Source organism: Eumetopias jubatus, unplaced genomic scaffold (assembly GCF_037043125.1).
Source record: "Eumetopias jubatus isolate StellerSeaLion01/CBP00866 unplaced genomic scaffold, mEumJub1_p1.0 scaffold_6, whole genome shotgun sequence".
Classification (NCBI taxonomy): Eukaryota; Metazoa; Chordata; class Mammalia; order Carnivora; family Otariidae; genus Eumetopias; species Eumetopias jubatus.
The window spans coordinates 134,915,334-134,934,378 of record NW_028274812.1 but is presented as its reverse complement, the minus strand read 5'-3'; the positions used below and the strand labels follow the sequence as shown (position 1 = coordinate 134,934,378).

General features: G+C 34.5%; 1 protein-coding gene across 1 annotated transcript in view; it reads left to right on the top strand.

The window, feature by feature from the left end:
* Positions 1 to 19,045, top strand: part of RANBP9 (RAN binding protein 9) — a 91,723-nt gene that overhangs the window by 37,588 nt on the left and 35,090 nt on the right. The window contains exons 3-4 of the mRNA XM_088024125.1: positions 14,144 to 14,196; positions 15,115 to 15,282. Coding sequence (XP_087880251.1) covers positions 14,144 to 14,196; positions 15,115 to 15,282 — 221 coding nt within the window. The remainder of the gene's footprint in view (positions 1 to 14,143; positions 14,197 to 15,114; positions 15,283 to 19,045) is intronic.

Sequence of the window (19,045 nt, the reverse complement as noted above, 5' to 3'; positions counted from 1 at the left end):
GTTCCATCAGTTTTTGCCTCACAGCTTTTGACACTCTGTTATAAGGTGAATGAACATAATAAGGATTATTATGTCTTCTTTGAGAATTGATTCTTTATCATTATGAAATGCTTCTCTTTAATTCTGGTAATTTTTCTTGTTAAATCTGCTTTGAAATTTATATGGCTTTCTTTCGATAAGTATTAATTAGCATGGTATACCTTTCTCCATCCCTTTACTTTTAATCTGTGTCTTATTCATTTATTTATTTATATTTATTTTATTAACATATAATATATTATTTGTTTCAGGGATCTGTGTCTTTATATTTAAAGTGAGTTTCTTGTAGATGACATATACTTAGGCCTTGTGTTCTTATCCAGTCTGTCGGTTTCTTTTAATTGGTAAATTAGACGTTTCACATTGAAAGTGACTATTGTTGTAACTGGGTTAATGTCAGCATTATTGGTAATTGCTTTCTGTTCATCGCATTTGTTCCTTGTTGCTTTATTTTTTTAAATCTGTTTTCTTCCTTCTCTGGTTTTAATTGAACATTTTTTAATGATTGCATTTTCTCTCTTGTTTTAAGATACCAATTATACTTCTTTTTAAAATTTTATTGGTAGTTGCCCTAGAGTTTGCAGTAGACATTTTTAATGCATCCAAGTCCCTTTTCAAATAACACTTTACCATTTTACAGGTAGTGCAGCAGGTGCTTTATAACAGATTATAATCAGTTCTTCCCTCCTTCTCATGTACTGTTGCTCTCATTTCCTAATTCATTGTTACTGTTATTATTTTCAACAGTTAAGATCAGTTCAGACCAAGAAGAATAAAAGATCTTATTTTATCATTTATTCCCTGTCTTTTCCTTTATGTAGGTCTCAGCTTCTTATCTATGCTTTTTCCTTCTCTCTGAAGAACTCTTAATATTTCTTTATTTGTCTTTAACTTTTGGAGGATAATTTTGCTGGATACTGAATTCTAGATTAGTTTCTTCTTTCAACACTCAGATGTTTCACTCCAGTGTCACCTTGCTTGCATGGTTTCTGGGAGGAAGTCTGATGTAATTCTTAATTCTCTTCCTTAAAGGTAAGTGTTTCGTTTTGTCCTTTAGTTTGTTTCACGATTTTCTTTTTGACTTTCTGAAATTTGAATATAACCCTAGATGTTGATGTTTTGGAATTTATCCTATTTAAAACGTGTTCTCTGAGCTTTCTGAAATTTTGGTTTCATGCCTGTTGCTAATTTTGGAAAAATTTCCAGCCAATATTACTTAAAATACCCAAGTTTCTTTCTTCTTACGGGATGCCCATTATGTGTATGTTTTACCTCTCCTAATTGTCCTGCAGTTCTTCTATGTTCTGTTCTGATTTTTTTTCATTCCTTTTTTTCTCTTGGCATTTCAGTTTGGGAGGTTTTTATTAAAACCTTCAGGCTCACTGATTGCTTCTCCAGTTGTGTTTAGTCTAATGATGAAATCATTAAGAGCATTTTTGTGGTAGTGTTTTTAAATTCTGGCATTTAAAAAAACTTTTTCATAGCTTAGTATATTAATTAATAAGTTCTCTTGAATTCTGGTTTGATTCCAAAATCTCTCTCTTATCTGATTTTGGTTATGATGCTTGATTTGTTTCTTCAGAATGTACTTTTCTTTTTAGCAGTCAGTGTAATTTTTTGTTGAAAATGTTATGTGATTTATTGGGTAATAGGAACTTAGGTAAATAGATCTTTAGTGTGAAGTTTTAGAATCTGGCTAGGAGTCAAGTTGTGTTTAATGTTTGCTTGGTGTGTATATTGTTTGATGGTGTCAGGGGCTTCATTTTTCTCAGGTTTCCTTGTTTTTGTTTTCACTATTATTTGGGGTTTCCCTAGAAACTCCTAAAATAGAGTCTGTGTCTTGTACCTCTCTAAGTTGTAATCTACTGTTGTTATACTATTATACTAGAACTTTGCTGATGTGATAAGGTACCAGGGAAAGGAAGTGTTCTATAATTTTATGATTAAATCTCAGTTGTTATAGTGCAGTGAAGTTCCTTTCCTGTGAACTACAGAAGAACTTAGTCTTCCCTCCTTTCCCCTCTTTAGTCATGAAGGCTAACTAGTACTGGAGTTGTCTAAATGCCCTTTTTCTAATTCCAAAAAGGTTCTGATAAAGTACTTTCCCTTGAAGGCAGGTGTGTGTTAAAGAGGACACATTGTGGTTCAGTTAAGCTGAGCATCCAACCCTTTGATTTCAGCTCAGGTGGTGATCTCAGGCTTGTGAGATTGAGCCCTGCATGGGGCTGGGCGTGGAGCCTGCTTGGGATTCTCTCTCTCCCTCAGCTCTTCCCTCTCCGCTCCCACCTTTGTCTGTCTGTCTCTCTCTCTCTCTCTGTCTCTCTCTCTCTCTCTCTCTCTCTCTCATAAATAAATAAAAGGAGGACACATTGCTCTGACCATATCTCAGAATGGTTACTTTTCCTCTTCCCATGCCAAAAACTGGAAGAAATCTTCCTCCTGGATGATAATCTGGCAGAACTACTAAAGGTAAAACTCATGAATATATGTGGAGGCTTAAGACTGGGCCTTCAGGAGTGTTAAAGCTTCAAGCTAGTTTATACTCTGCCTTCAGGAATTCATCGTTATTTTTTATGAGGTATTCTTACCAGTTACTTTTCTTCTTCAGAGGCTCCTGCTCATGGTAAGCTCTGTAGCTTTTTTATTTGTTCAGCTTTTTTTTTTTCTTGTTGTGGGGAAGGAATGACAGATTCCAAGCTCTTTAACATACTGGAGCTGAAAACGAAAGACCTCTTGTTTATGCTGTAATGAGAGTTTTACTGAGACATAGTTCAGAATCATAAAAATGTATCCTTAAAAGCATACAATTAGGTAGTTTTTAGTATGTTCACAGAATTGTGCAATCCTTACCACTATTTAATTTTAGAATTGATACACCACCTGAAGAAGAAATCCTGTACCCATTAGCAATCGCTTCTCCCAGTCCTAGGCAATCACTTACCTGTTTTGTTTCTATGGATTTGCCTACACTGGGCATTTTATAGAAGTGGAATCATACAACATGTATCCTTTGTTTTGTTTCCAGCTTATTTATCCTCCCCACCCCCCCCAAAGATCCATCCATTTATTTGAGAGAGAGAGAGAGAGAGAGAGAGAGAGAGAGGGAGGAGGTAGGGAAGAGCAGAGGGGGAGAGGGAGAGAAGCCGACTGTCCTGAGAACACCACCACGACCCTGAGATCAGAGACTAGGAGCCAGACGACTCTCCTTACTGAGCCACCCAGGCGCTCCCTGGCTCCTTTATGGTAACAGTGTTTCGGAGTTCGCTCCTGTCCTAGCACATATCCTTATTCCATTCCTTTTGGTTCCCAAATAATATTCCATTGTAAGGATATGTCACATTTTGTTTATCCATTCATCAGTAGGTAGAAATACGGTTTTGGCTATTATGAATGATGCTCTTAGGAACATTTGTGTAGCGTTTTTGTGTGGATATGTGCTCATTTCTCCTGGATAGATGCCAGGAGTTGAGTTGGTAGGTCATAAAGAAGCTATGATTACCATTTCAAGTAACTGCCAGTTTTCCAAAGTGACTGCACTGTTTTTCATTGTCACCAACTGTGAAAATTCTAAATGCTCATTCTTGCCGATACATGTATTCTTGATTCCAGTCCTCTTAAGGGTGTGTGAAGTGAAATCTCATAGTGGTTTTGATTTGCATTTCCCTAATGACTAAGGATGTTGAGCATCTTTTCATGTACTTACTGGCTATTTTCTTTGGAGAAATGTCTATTCGGGTCCTTTGCCCATATTTTAATTGGATTTTCTTTTTATTGCTAAATTGTAAGAGTTGTTTATGTATTCTGGATAGAAATCCCCTAACAGCTATATGATTTGCATATATTTTCTCCTGTTTCAAATTCCTTGACAGTATTCTTCAGCACACAAAAGTTTTATAATTTTATGAAGTCTAGTTTATCTTTTTGTTGTTGTTACTTGTGTTTTTGGTGTAATATCTGAGAAACTGTTGCCTAATCCAAGGTTATGAAGATTTACTCTGGTGTTTTTGTCTAACAGTTTATACTTTTTAGCTCTTCCTCTTAGTTTTCTAGTCCATTTTAAGTTAATTTTTATATATGGTGTTGAGGTATTGCTTCGCTTTCATTCTTTTGCATAGATACATCTAGTTCCAGCCTCAGTTGTTGAAGAGACTGTCTTTCTTCCATTAGATTGTCTTGTTTCTCTTGTCCAGATCAATTGACCATAAACTTAAGGGTCAACTTCTGAATTCTTAATTCTGTTGCATTAATATATATGTCTATTATTAAGCTGGTAATAATACATTCTCTTATTTTAACTTTATAGTGAGTTTTAACATTGTGAAGTGTGAGTCCACCAAGTCTTTTCTTTTGCAAGATTGTTTTGGCTCTCCTGGGCCCCCTGCATTTCCATATGAATTTCAGGATCAAATCCGTTTGTTAATTTCTGCAGGAAAGCAAGTTAGAATTTTGATAGGGATTGTCTTCTATCTCTAGATTAATTAGGACAGCATTAACAGTATTCTTTCAGTCCATGAACATGGTTATCTTTCCATTTATTTAGGTGTTCTTTAATTTCTTTCAACAATGTTTTGTAGTTTTTAGTGTTCAAGTCTTGCACTTTTTTTGTTAACTTTATTTCTAAATATTTTATTCTTCTTGATTCTGTTGTAAATGGAATTGTTTTCTTAAATTCATTTTCAAATTGTTGCTAAAGAATAGACATAAAACTGATTTAAGATTTTATTTATTTAGAGAGCATGCACATGAGCATGGGGGAGGGGCAGAGGGAGAGGGAGAGAGGATCCCAAGCAGAGTCCTTGCTGAGCATGGGGCCAGTGTGGGGCTCGATCCCACTGCCCTGAGGCCATGACCCGAGCTGAAATCAAGAGTCAGACATCCAACCAACTGAGCTACCTAGGTGCCCCAAAATTGATTTTTGCATATTGAACTTGGTATCCTGCAATCTTGCTGAACTTGTGTATTAGTTTTTTTGGTAAGGATTCTTTAGGATTTTTTATATACAAAACTGTGTTGTATGTGAATAGAGGATGTTTACTCCTATCTTTACAATATGGATGCCTTTGCTTTTTCTTGCCTTACTGCTCAAGCTAGAAACTCTAGTCCTGTGTTGAATAGAAATGGTAAAAGAGGATATCCTTTCCTTGTTTAAGGGTAAAGCATTTAGTCTTTTACCAATAAGTATGATGTTAGCTATGGATTTTTGTAATAGAGGCTTTTTACCAGGTGAGGAGGTTCCCTTTTATTCCTAATTTGTTGTGTGTTGTTATAAAGAAGGGATGATGGATTTTGTCTTGATTCTTTTTCTGTGTCAATGATCATGTTGTTTTTATTCTTTATTCTCTCAGTATGGTGTATTACATTGATTATGTTTCTAAACCAACCTGTATTTCTAGGATAAATTCCCCTTGGTCATGATGTATAATCCTTTTTGTGTGTTGCCAGATTTGGTTTGCTAGTTGAAGATTTGAGCACATATATTCATAAAGGATAGTTTCTATTGTTTTCTTGTGGTGTCTTTGATTTTGACAATAGGGTAACACTGGCTGTGTAGGATTAGTTAGAAAGTGTTCCTAATTTGTGGGGAGGAGTCTGAGGATTGGTGATGATTTTTCTTTAAGTTTGGTAGAATTCACCAATGAAGCCATCTGAGCACAGCTTTTCTTTGTGGGAAGTTTTAAGATTGCTATTCAGTTTTGGTAGTTTATGACTTTTAGGAGTTTGTCCATTTTAAGTAGGTTATGTAATATGTTGCTATATAGTTGTTCATAGTATTTTCTTATAATTATTTTTATTTCCTTAAAATCTCTTTTTTACTTTGGTAGTAATTACCATTCTTTTGTTCCTGATTTAATTTGAGTCTTTTTTCCTCTTAGTAGAACCAGCTTTTGGATTCATGCTTTTGTTTTTCTGGTCTCTATTTCTTTTATTTCTGCTTTAATCTTATTATTTCTTTCCCACTGCCTGCTTTGGGGTTACTAGGGTTTTTTGTTTTTTGTTTTTTTGTTTTTTAAATTTTATTGTCTAGTTTCTCAATGTAGAAAGTTGGATTATTAGAGATATTTCTTTTTTTTTTTTTTTTTTTTTGAGATTTCATTTTTAAATAATCTCTACACCCAGCATGGGGCTTGAACTCAACAACCCTGAGATCAAGAGTCGCGCACTCTACTGACTGAGCCAGCCAGGTGCCCTGAGATATTTCTTTTTTAAATATAGGCAGTTGCAGCTATAAATTTCCTTCTAAATACTACTTTAGACTCATCCCCTAAGTTTTGATGTGTTATGTTTTCATTCTCATTCATTTTTAAGTGTTTCCTAATTTCCCTTGCGATTTCTTTGTATTTGTTTTTTAGTGTGTCGTTTAGTTTCCACATATTTGTGTACATTGAAATTTTTCTTGTTTGTAATTTCTGATTTAATTCCCTTGTGGTTGGAGAATATACTGCTTATAATTTCAATTTTAAATTTATTGAGGCTTGTTTTATGGCCTAATAGATCTGGAGATTCTACTGTGTGCTCTTGAGAAGCATGTCTCCACCATGGTTGGCAGAGAGTTCTACAGATGTCTGTTAGTTCTGTTTGGTTTACAGTTGTGTTCAGTTTTGCGTTTACTTGTTTATCTTCTGCCTAGTTTTTCCACCCATCATTCCAAGTGAGTTATTGAAGTTGTCAACTATTGTGAATTGTGTATTTTAATTCTTTGAGGTTTAGCTTTAAATAGGATTCTGTTTGGTTTGTATTTGTATGTAATTTTTATGTCTTCTTGATGTATTGACCCTTTTATCATGATAAAATATATTCTTTTGTTTTTCGTAACTTTTGTCTTAAAGTCTGTTTTGTCTGGAATTAGTATAGATATCTAGCCTCTCATTTAATATTATTTAGTATGTTTTTTTCCTTCCTTTTACTTTCATCCTGTTTGTGCGAATCTAAAGTGTCCCCTGTAGAGTACATATCACTGGATCTTTTTCCAAAAAGGAAAAGACTATCCAGTGGATCTCTGCCTTTTGATTGGATGATTTTATCCATTTGCATTTATTCTCATTATTGATAACATAGTCCTTAAGTCTGCCATTTTGATATTTACTGTTACATGTGTTATATCTTTTTCTCTGTTCTTCCCTTGTTGCTTTCTTTTGTATGAATTAAATGTTTTCTAGTATACCTTTTAATTTCATTGTGGTTTCTTTTCTGTAGTTCTTGAGTTCTTTTTTTTTTTTTTTTTTGATTAAAGATTTATTTATTTGAGAGAATGAGTGAACAGGGAGAGGGTCAGGGGGAGAGAGAGAATCCCAAGCAGACTCCCTGCTGAGTGCAGAGCCCAATGCAGGGCTGGATCCTAGAACCCTGAGATCATGACCTGAGCCACAACCAAGAGTCAGACGCTTAACTGACTGAGCCACCCAGGTGCCCCTTGAATTATTTTCTTAGTGGTTGCTCTGGTGGATTACTCAGATAATATTTTAATTTGGATTGATACAACTTAATTCCAATAGTATGTTAAATTTTGCTCCAGAATATATCTATTTTCTCCCTTCTCCTTTTTGCTATTATTGTCATAAAATTATGTATGTATACAATTTAAACCCAAAGTGGTATAATTACTGCTTTATGTTTTTTTTAGCTAGAAGAGAATTAGAAACAAGTCATCTATACTGTCTTTTATGTTTATCTATGTAGTTATCTTTACTGATGTCCTTGCTTTGTGTGGATTTGAATTACTATCTAGTTTCCTTTCTTTTTTGCCTTATTATTTCTTAATAGCAGGTTTGTTAGTGACAAATTTTCAGTTTGTGATAGCAGGTTTGTTAGTGACAAATTTTCAGTTTGTGTTTAGTTGGGAATATCTTTGTTTCTCCATTATTGAAATATAGTTTTGCTTCGTATAGAATTCTTGCTTTACAGGCTTTTCTTTGAGCATCGCAGTAGATCATCCCACTGCCTTCTGGCTTCCATGGTTTCTGATGATAAGTCTGTTGTGTATCTAGTAGAGTAAAATAGCATTAACTGTATAAAGCAATAACGGTGACATTCTTGTGGAGTGTGCAACATATAAAGAAATAAAACATGGGACACCTGGGTGGTTCAATTGATCAAGTGTCTGCCTTCGGCTCAGGTCATGGTCCCAGGGTCCTGGGATCAAGTCCTACATCAGGCTCCTTGCTCAGCGGGGAGCCTGCTTCTCCCTCTGCCTGCAGCTCCCCCTGCTTGTACTCTCTCTCTCTCTCTCTGACAAATAAGTAAAATCTTAAGAAATAAAACATGACGACGGTAGCAAAAATGTGGGAAGAGGTAAACAGGCTTTAAAAAGTTTTGTGTTTTACATTGTCATCACGTGATAAATATACTAATTCAATCAAGGATATGTCAAAGATGCAGTTTTTAACACTTATGGTGTTCATTAATACAATACCAAAATGTATAGCAAAAAGTTAACAAAGTTTAAATATAGAAAAATACAAAGAACACAGAGGATGAATGGAGAGAACAGATGGGAAACTAATAAGCTTAGTAGACTTAAACCTATCTGTAGTAGGAATTAAACTAGTCTTCTTAGTCTCTGTTATTTGATATTTGGTACAACCATAATTTTAAAAATGCTAATAAATGTAAAATTCGTAAATATCTGTATTGATACATTGATCTGAAATTTTTCTATGTCTTGTTTCCTTTGCTAAACACATAATACCACAATAATACATTTTTGTTCATGTGTTTTAAAAATCTTGCCACTCCCTCACTGCTGTTGAATTTCAGCTTGTTTTTATATATCCTGCAACACCTCAAACATGTACCAACTATGTTGGTTCACTGTATTACAAGCCACACCCGTCCACATCTGCTGGGACAGATTTGCCCGTCAAGTAACTTTCCTTCCAGCACTTCACAATAACCCACAAGCTATAGTGCTGTGTCACCTACTTCCCCAAGTAAACTTTAGGTCTTTTTCAGTGTAAAGTGCCATATTTATTGTAGTGTTTATGTATTTTAAACAATTTAGCATGTGTAAAATCGTTCTTACTGAATTTTGGGTTTTTTTTAAATTGGGTTCTTCTCTTTTTTAATGTGTTACTGATGGAGTTTGGGAATGCTGTGCTCTTAACCCCATTTTTTCCCATAAGCCCTGTGGTTTTTACTGCATGATTTTGTATAGTGCAGTGAATTTAAGGACCTTAAATGTGATAATATAACATGAGTCCCTCTTCGGTTTGATAGAGATTTCATTTCACTCTCTTCTGGGCTTCATATATTCTTAGGAGAAATGCACAAATGAGTATTCAGCTCAGTGTTCCTATGACACTAAAATGTCTTTTTTTTCCTGGCTGCTTTCAGTGTTTTTTAGTTTTCAGCAGTTTGACTGATTTGTGCCTAGGCGTGCTTTTCTTTGTATTTAACCTGCTGAGGTTTGCCATGCTTTTTGAATTTATAAATGTTTTTCTTTTCCCAAATCTGGGAAATTGTTCTCAAAAAATTTTTTTTTAATATTTAGGATTTTTTTTTTTTTAAGATTTTTTATTTATTTGACAGAGACACAGTGAGAGAGGTAACACAAGCAGGGGGCAGTGGGAGAGGGAGAAGCAGGCTTCCTGTGGAGCAGGGAGCCCGATGCAGGGCTCGATCCCAGGACCCTGGGATCACGACCTGAGCCGAAGGCAGATGCTTAATGACTGAGCCACCCAGGCGCTCCTGTTCTCAAAATTTTTAACCCACTCTCTTTTTTTCTTTGTGGGACTCTGGTTACATGTATGTTAGACCTTTTGATGCTGCCTCAGGGGGCTTTCTTTTTTTCCCTTAATATTTTTTCTCTCTGTTCTTCAGATTGCTCTGTCTTCATCTTTACTTACTTGTTTTGCCTTTTCCGGTGTGCCATTAAGTACATAAGTAAATGATTATTTCAGGTATTTTTTATTTTTTCAGATTTGGGGTTTTTTTATTCTTTTTCTTTGTTGAAATCGCTATCATTTCATTCAGTACAAGCACATTTCCCTTTACATCCTTGGGCATTGTAACAACAGCTGCTTCAAAATTCTTTATATTTTAATTTCAAACACTTCATCATCTCAGAGTCATTTTCTTTCTTTTCTCTTGAATGTGGGTGATGTTTTCCTATGTCTTTATATGTAAAATACCATTAGTTGTATTCTAGCACGTTATATATGGGTTATAGATTTTAGAAACAGTAGTATTTTTAAAGAATCTAGTTCTTTTTAGTTATGTATTTCATCGTTTTTTGTGCTGATTATTGTTTCTTTGACCCATGTATTTCTTCTGTTCTTTTTTTTTTTTCCACTTGTCTTTCTACTAAAGCAGATCCTCAAATAGTTCTTTTGTGAGGTTCTGTGGGTAGTAAGCTGTTAGCTTTGTAGTGTCTTAAAATACCTTATTTTGCCCTCATTTTCAGTCATACTTTATCTGGACATTCAGTTCTAGGCTGGCAGTTCTTTACCCTTAGTACTTTGTGCCATTGTTTATTGTCATTAATGGTTTTTTTGTTTGTTTTTTGAGATAATTTGCCTTTTCTCTTCGAAGCTTTTAGGATTATGTGTTGTTGATATTCTACAGTGGACCCACATGAGAGTTTATTTTTATCTTCTTCAGTGTGGTATGCATTTTCAATTCAACAATATATTTTTAAGTTGTGGAAAATTAGCTAAATATCTCCATAAATATTGATGTTCGGCTTTAACTTTCAGTGCTAATGGTTCCTTTTTTCTTTTACGTACCCTAAATGTACTTTTTAAAATGTCCTCTTTGTCTTGGCACTTGTTCATGTCCCGTCTAGAATGCGTTCTTGCTGCAGTTGTAGATTTCCCTGGCCTTCTGTGTATTTGGTGTGTTTTAGAATTTTGCTTCTGTAGTCTCATTTTGATTGGGAAATCTAAAGGATTTGTTCATTTTGTTCATCTTTTTCTGTACTTCTCTTTATTACGGTTTGTACTTCCTAATGCAAACTAAAAGCAGGTGTACATTAGAGTTTTCAGGTTCTTTTCCAAGGTGAATTATCAGCCTTGCCAATTCAATCATTGATTCGTTCGACTGCTTTGTTCCGTATTAGTCAAGAGACTTCTGCATCTCTTAAGTAGACTGCAGCGTCCAATAAGCTTTAGCCAAGGCAACAGGTGGTATAAGCATTTCCTTATCTTCTTTCAGGAGCCTATCTGAAAGCCAGTTTTTGGCTTTAAGCGGCGACCATGACCGATGTTCCTTCTGTGGAGCATGTTTAGTCCTTGTGTCCTCAGAAGGGGAACCTCGTAGCCATTCACGAGTGCTCAGAGACGCAGAGCTTTACAAGTCCCTAGCTGTATCCCTGCTCATAGCTTTGTATTTCTTCTCCTCCAAGACTTGAATCTTGTACCTTCTTAAGACTATCCCCCCAATACTTAAGTTTGGAACAGAGGGCTGAACTAAAATACACAATAAATCTTCTTGATTTATTCTAGGTATCTAAATGTTGTTTCTTGATGTTTTGTCACTCTTGTCTTAAACTTGATACCTGCTACTGATAGAAATATTGCTTTTGTGAGTTCAGCTCACTTGGAGTTTTACTGTCTAGTGTAGGGCAAACACGAAGTTACTTTTCTTTTTGAAAATATTTTTCTTGATTAAAATTCTGTATTTTTACATCTGAACTTTAAAATCATTTTCTGGTTTTGAAAATTTATTGGGAATCTTAAGTCTTATTACATTTATATATTAATTTTGGAAAGATAGCCTTTTTTTGTATTGTCAGGTTATCCAGATACATAGTATATCCATTTATTTACAGCTTTTTATATATTGTTTTTGCGCCTTACTTGAGATTCCTGTTTTATGATTTCTATAGTTTTGTGACTGGTATATTTACACTACTTTTTTTCCTCTACCTGGTATTACTAGAAGAGACATTTAAATTTTCTTTCTTTTTTTTTTTTATCCAGTCACTTTGCCAAAAAACTTAATTACACTTGACCTCTGAACAATACAGGTTTGATCTGCGTGGGTACACCTATGTGCACATTTTTTCCGGTAAATACAGTACAGTGCTATAGATGTATTTTTCTTATGATTTTCTTAACATTTTCTTTTTTCTTCCTTATGACCTTATTCTAAGAGTATGGTATATAATATATATAATCTGCAAAATTCATGTCACTTCACTGTTCATGTTATCCATAAGGCAGTCAATAGCAGACTATTAGTTTGGGTTTGTTTTTTTGTTTTGTTTTTTTTTAAGATTTTATCCATCTGAGAGACAGGGAGAACACGAGTGGGGGAAAGGGGCAGACGGAGAGAGAAAGAAGCAGACTCCTCACTGAGCAAGGAGCCTGATGCCGATGCAGGGCTCAATCTCAGGGCCCAGAGATCATGACCTGCACTGAAGACAGATGCTTAACCGACTGAGCCACCCACGTGCTCCAGTAGTTACGTTTGGGGGGGAACCAAGTTATACATGGATATTTGACCACATGGGAGTCAGCACCCCAGCACCCCTCTGCATTGTTATAGGGTCCACTGTAATTCTAAAAGCTTTTAGTAGTTTCTGTAGTTTTCTATGTATATAATCATGGCAACTATAAATAAAGATTATTTTATATCTTTTAATATTATACTGGTTGTTTTCATTATATTATTAAATTATATCATTAAATTATTAAATTCATTTTATTATTAAATCATATTATAAATTAAAATAATGTTTAACAGTTATACACAATTCCATGTCCTGATTTTAATGGAAATGGCTTCAGTGTTTACTGTTGAATATCTTGCCGTTTTAGATTTGGAAAAAAGTGTGTCTTATTTTAGTTTGCTTTTATTTTGCTTGAGTTTTTATTGAAGTGGTAGCTGGGGGGCACCTGGGTGGCTCAGTCAGTTAAGCATCTGCCTTCAGGTCAGATCATGATCCTGGGGACCTGGGATCGAGGCCCATGTCAGGCTCCCTGCTCAGTGGGGCGTCTGCTTCTCCCTCTGCCCCTGCTCCTCCTCCTGCTGGTGCTCACTGCTCACACTCTGGGGGTGTGTGTCTCTCTCTCAAATAAAATCTTTAAAAAATAAAATGGTAGCTGAAATTTATCAAGTGCCATTTTAACTCTTGATGCAGTCATGGTCAATTAGCCTTTCACAAACTGGATTCACTTTATTCTTTTCTTTAGTTGGTGGCTTTTCTTTTCTTTTTTGCAACAGTACTTAGAAGTGTATTGCTTTATACTCTTCCCACTTTTCAGCTATCTTTTATTAGGTTTTATTAATATTTTACATGCTTTTAAAAATGAATCACATACCTTAATTACTTTTTCCTTTTATATTTCTTTTTTTGGAGATAATTTTGTTCTTTGAGTTTGATAAATTAAAAACTAAGAGTCCCATGTTTAATTTGATTTTGTCATTTTGCCAAACTCTGAGAAAACCAGTACATGGATACCATACAGTACATACTTCTAAGTGTAATTTTATTAAATATTTCAAATGTCATGAATTTGACATTTTTTCCAAATATGTATCCATGTCTTTTTTTGTGGTCTAGATTATTACTGTGTCTTTTTGGAAATACAGTAGTTTCCTAATTATTGTTTCCTTTTTCTTCCACAAGTCCCCCTACACTTTTTACTAGAAGTCTTTTTTTTTTTTTTTTTTTAATTTTATTTATTTGACAGACAGGGAGCACAGGCAGGGGGAGTGGGAGAGGGAGAAGCAGACTCCCTGCTGAGCAGGGAGCCTGATGCGGGGCTTGATCCCAGGACCCTGAGATCATAACCTGGGCTGAAGGAAGATGCTTAACCAACTGAGCCCCCCAGGCGCCCCTTTATTAGAAGTCTTAATCCTAAATACTAAAGTGTAGATAAGTTGAAAGGTGTTTAAGTTGTTAGTAGAGTGCATAATTATTACTAGTACTTTGGGTGTATTTATGAATGAGAACTATAGGAATTTACTGTGAATTTCGGTTTTATTGTTGCTTAATATTGCCTTTTTTGCTGTTTAATGAATTGTAAAACTTTATTGTAACTGTCTTGTGAGTTTCAACTTGGGTTGGGTTTTGATATGTTTCAGAGTATTTGGTAATTTTTACATATATGGTTATAATAACCTGCTTTTCTTCCTCTCTACCCCCCCCCCTTTTTTTTAACAGTTACATGGGAATTGGTCTTTCTGCTCAAGGTGTGAACATGAATAGACTACCAGGTACTTGTAATTGAGTTATAGTACTGTCTTATGACTACATCTTTCTGGCTAAAAATTTGAAGTAATAATTTGAAATAGTTAAATACATTGATTTTTCTGTGGTTTTAATCCCCGTATGTTGCAAGTTCAAAGTGGAAGCCAAGTGGTTTTTAGAAATTTAAATTTTGTGCTATTTAGCAAAATTTACATCTACCGTGCATTTTTTTTGTTTTATGTCTTTGCTTGTTTTGGTATTTTAACTTCCATTACATAGTCATTATCAACTATTTTAAATATTTTAATGTGATCGATTCTCTTTGCTACCCAGCACATTCCTGGCCTTTAACCTGTTTTCATTTGTTTAATATTCTGGGAATGTAGGCTAATAGTAAAAGTAAACCAAGGAAGGTGTCAGTTGAGATGGCAGAACTGTTTCCCAAAACCATTAATCAGATGAAAGTGATCCTTGGATTATATTTTCTGGTATTCTTTTTACTAATGGTAAAAAATAATTTGGGGGGAAACTTTTTGAAAATAGAAAAATCTTCTGTTTTATATTAAACTGTGTGTGTGTGTGTGTGTGTGTGTGTGTGTGTGTGTTTAAATCAAAGCAAAATTCCTTTGGTCTGTTAGCAAAGGAAATATGCATGGAAAATGTGTCTTGCTGTTTTTTGGGTTTTTTTAACGGTAGGAGTCTTCTTTAATACATGTTTTAGTCTTCTGTGTGGCAGATTTATTTTCCTTAGTGTTGTAAACAGTATTTTAATGTAGAAATCATGTGGTGTAATTGTTGGAAATTTAAATGTACATTTGGGGATTTTATCTTTGTGCTGTCATCTATTGTACTACTCTTGCTTATCTTGCCATAATCTTAGTGAATAGCTCTAGTACAGAGGAACCTTACTTTTCATTGTAAATATACTGGAACTTTCTCTTTAGGCTGGGATAAACATTCATATGGTTATCATGGGGATGATGGACATTCATTTTGTTCTTCCGGAACGGGACAACCTTATGGACCAACTTTTACGACTGGTGATGTCATTGGCTGTTGTGTTAACCTTATCAACAATACCTGCTTCTACACCAAGAATGGACATAGTTTAGGTACTAAGATACTGTATTGCATGTAAAATAATCAAATATTGTGATTATTATTGTACTTAACAGCATGGTGGTCACATTTATTATGTAGTCCTCGATTATAAATACATGCCTCTGGACATTATTTCTTTGTTTTTTCCGGGTGGAAGTTGAAGAAATGGTGATAATTTGTGTTCTGTGAAAGTCATGTTGTATCACATGTATGGGAATAACTGTGAAAATAATCCCCGTCCTCACCTATTTATTCTAGTAATAGAAATGCTGTGTTTTCTGCTTTGAGTAAAACACTAAACACTTCATAGTATGACTGAATTCTCTGGGTAACAGGTACTAAGAGAAGAAGGCTGTCAGTTTTTAGTGTAGTATGGGGTAATAAAGAAGGAAAGGCTTGATACTGTCAACCAGACGGAAGGCATTTGACCTACTAAAAGGGCAGGCCTGCTAACTGTGGTGCAGAATGGAGCAGAACTCAAACCATAACAGCAAAATGTCTAAGGATAAAAGACAGATGGTGAATAAAAAAGTAAATTAATGAAAACATAAAGAAGCGTAGCCATTCTAAGACTAGTAGAACATTAGGCTTTTTAGTTGCACATGTACCCGTAGCGTTTCAAATTGAGAATTGTGTGTGGTTGTTACATTCCCTTTTCTTAGAAGTTTTTTTTGGTTTTGTTTTTATACAGAAACTATAAAGGATAGTAAGACTGATGCTTTAAAAATAAAATGGTGTGACATTATCTGAAAAGTCTTGATTCAAAGCAAATTACTCCTGATGAGGTAAAGTGAAAGGAAGCAGAAACTAGCCTCAGAAGGCAAAAATTTTGGTGTGCTCATAAATAGTATTTAAAAATTAGACTGCAAATAGTGTCCTTAGGCATCTAATAGATGTTCTTTAATAGAACACAAAAACTGTTGTCTTTCACTTCATAGTAGAAAACTCTCAATTTCTGGCTGTATTGGTAATAGCTGTTCCTTTTTAGTGTCTCAGCATATTCCTGATACAAAATTAGTGTCTTCACTTTTATATTCAGCTTAAGTCTTTTCCTTCTAATTATTAATATTGATTTTGAAGTCCTGTCTTATCTGACATAAAGGTTGTCGCAAGTCCACAGTAGACCCTCATATTGCATTGGTACAAGAATGGTGATTCAGGATACCAAGCTAGATACGTGTATTTGTGATTTGATTGCTGTGGTCAACCAGTTTCCAGAGGATGCAGCCTTTTTAGTTTATTTCTTGTTCCTATTCTGGCTGACTTATCAAAGCATTTAACCCAGGATGGTCTTAGTTGCCTTAGTTGCTTAGGATATTTAATCTTAAATTAAACTGCAGAAATCTGTTTTTAGGTATGACTTTTGATTCAAAAATGCAAAAGGAGGTGTATTTTTAAAACCAAAATTAGTCTTTTTACAGCTTTTAAAAACTTTATTCCGGACAAGAAATTTTGTTTTGGGAGATGAAAAGATCATAGGTGATGTGATTTTATTTGTTTCTTATTAGATTTTCACAAACATTTATATTGAGATTTTCTCTTTAATAAGAAAACTATTTTTAAAATGTGAGATACTTAAGAAAAGGGTACTTAATGATAAAATCACGTTCTAATTTTAAATTTTTGAGACATTTGTCAATATTCATTTATAAATTTAATGTTTATTAAGCACATAGGCAATATAAGAGCCGTTAATATGGGTTCTTTAGTTCCCTGGGTTTGTCTCCTGGCTTAGGCCATATGACCTTATGAATATTTCTGTACCTCAATTTGTAAAACAGAATGACTGTAATACCTAACGTTTCTTTGGTTGTTAAAGTAGACTGAAATGATGCATGCAAAGTTCTTAGGAGTTCACTTGGCACATAGTGAGTACTCATTACATGTTTATTATCATTGTTTGCCAGAATGTGGGCTAGATGCTGGGGATGCAGTGGTAAAAAGTTACTCTTCTAGAACAGAGGTCAGCAGGCCATGGCCCATGATCCAGATTGGTCTCCTGTCTGTGCTTTAAGTCAAGTTTCAGGGGAACAGAGCCACCTCCATTCATTTGTGTAATGTGTATAGCACTTTCCTGTCCAGTGGCAGGACTGAGTGCTTGTGACGAAGACCATAGAGCCTGGAGAGCAGAAAAGATTTACTCTCTGGGTCTTCACAGAAGTATGCTTCCCTCTGGTCCAAATTCTAACATCTAGAAGATAAAAATATTATATACTGTTGTTTTATACTTCCCGAAGTGGACCATTTCTACCCAAAAGCTGATATATCTTTAGTTTCTGTTTCATGAAGGTTTTCAAAATATATATTTACTGATCATAGAAATAGAAATGGAAAGGTTCTTATTTGAGAAAATAGTTAAAGGAGAAACAGTTCAGTATCTAGGTTAACTTAATTGGAAGTTTTTTGACTTTTTTATTGAACATGATCATCAATTGGAGATCACTTTTTGAAAAGCCTCTTGGACAAATCAGAAAATTAGAAATATATAAAAAAAAAATTGTCTCCCGTGTAAATTTCAAGTCTATTGGCTTATGAAAGTGGCACCTTTTTGTAGGCTGAGTGTGTACAGGTGTGGTAGCTATATTTGGCAGTGCTCAAAAATGTTAATCTGTGGCATTGAGTTAGCTTTTTCATTAGAGTTTTTGGTAAAGACTGAGAATTTCAGTAATTATTAACAAAAAGGAATTTTGGCTAAAACTGTAAAAATAGACAATGTTTCCTATAGTAGACATCTTTGAGGAAGATAATTTTTTAGGCTGCTAAATTACATTAAGATACTAAGATATAATTGGTAATATTTTATTAAAATATTCTGTTTTCTGTATCCTTTTTAGTTTTCTGAAAATTTTAGAATAAATTTTCATATTTGGCCTATAGTCACTTTGTGTTTTATTTATTAATAAAGTTAAAAGTAATCAGTGTTTTATAGGGGCTTGGGGGACCTCCAGCTTTGCTTTCCTTTTGACAAGCCAACATGAATTTACTAGTTTTTAAAAGTCATAAAATAGGACTTAACTACAAACCACTATTTTTATACATTCATTCAAAATCATATGGTAGAGAGGTATAGTCAGTTTGTCTATTAATTTTATTACTTTAGTAGGTAGAGTCAGATAGTTGTGTTTTCTGATGATACAACACAATTACAGAGCCATAAAATCTCAAGTGGGAGGAGACCTTAAAAGATAATTTAATGGAAACACCCTCAATTTTTAGATGGCGATCAACACAGGAGAGGTAGTGGTGCTGGTGTGGTTCTTGTTTTGTTTTGATGTGTGTTGAGACTGGAAGAGTTGAAAGTAACTGACTATCTCCTGTTTTTCTAGAGCTCAGTCTTTTTAAACATATGAATGAGGGCCTACAGAAATATTTGGTTTATTTATTTTATTTTCAGTGAAGTAATGTATTTAAGTATTTGAAGAAAGATTATCAAATCATCACTTTGGGATGCCAGTAGACTCATTCCTCTGACTTGTATCTGGAACATGACTCTGGTGAAGTTACTGTCAGAGGACATTCACGAGAAATTCTCAACTGTATAAATCTTGATCCTTTGAGGACTTGAGTTTTTTTCACAGAATAGTCAAAAGTTATTTGAGAATGTACTTTCATGAGAAAAAAATTTTTTAAGAAACAAAAGTACTGTATTTTACATTATTCACTTTTTTTCCCTTGGTAACAAAAAAATCTCTTCTTTCCCGTCCCCCCAAAATTACTTAAAAGCTAAATCTAGGTGAGGAAGATTAAGTGATAAGACTGGGTAAAGGAGCTTGG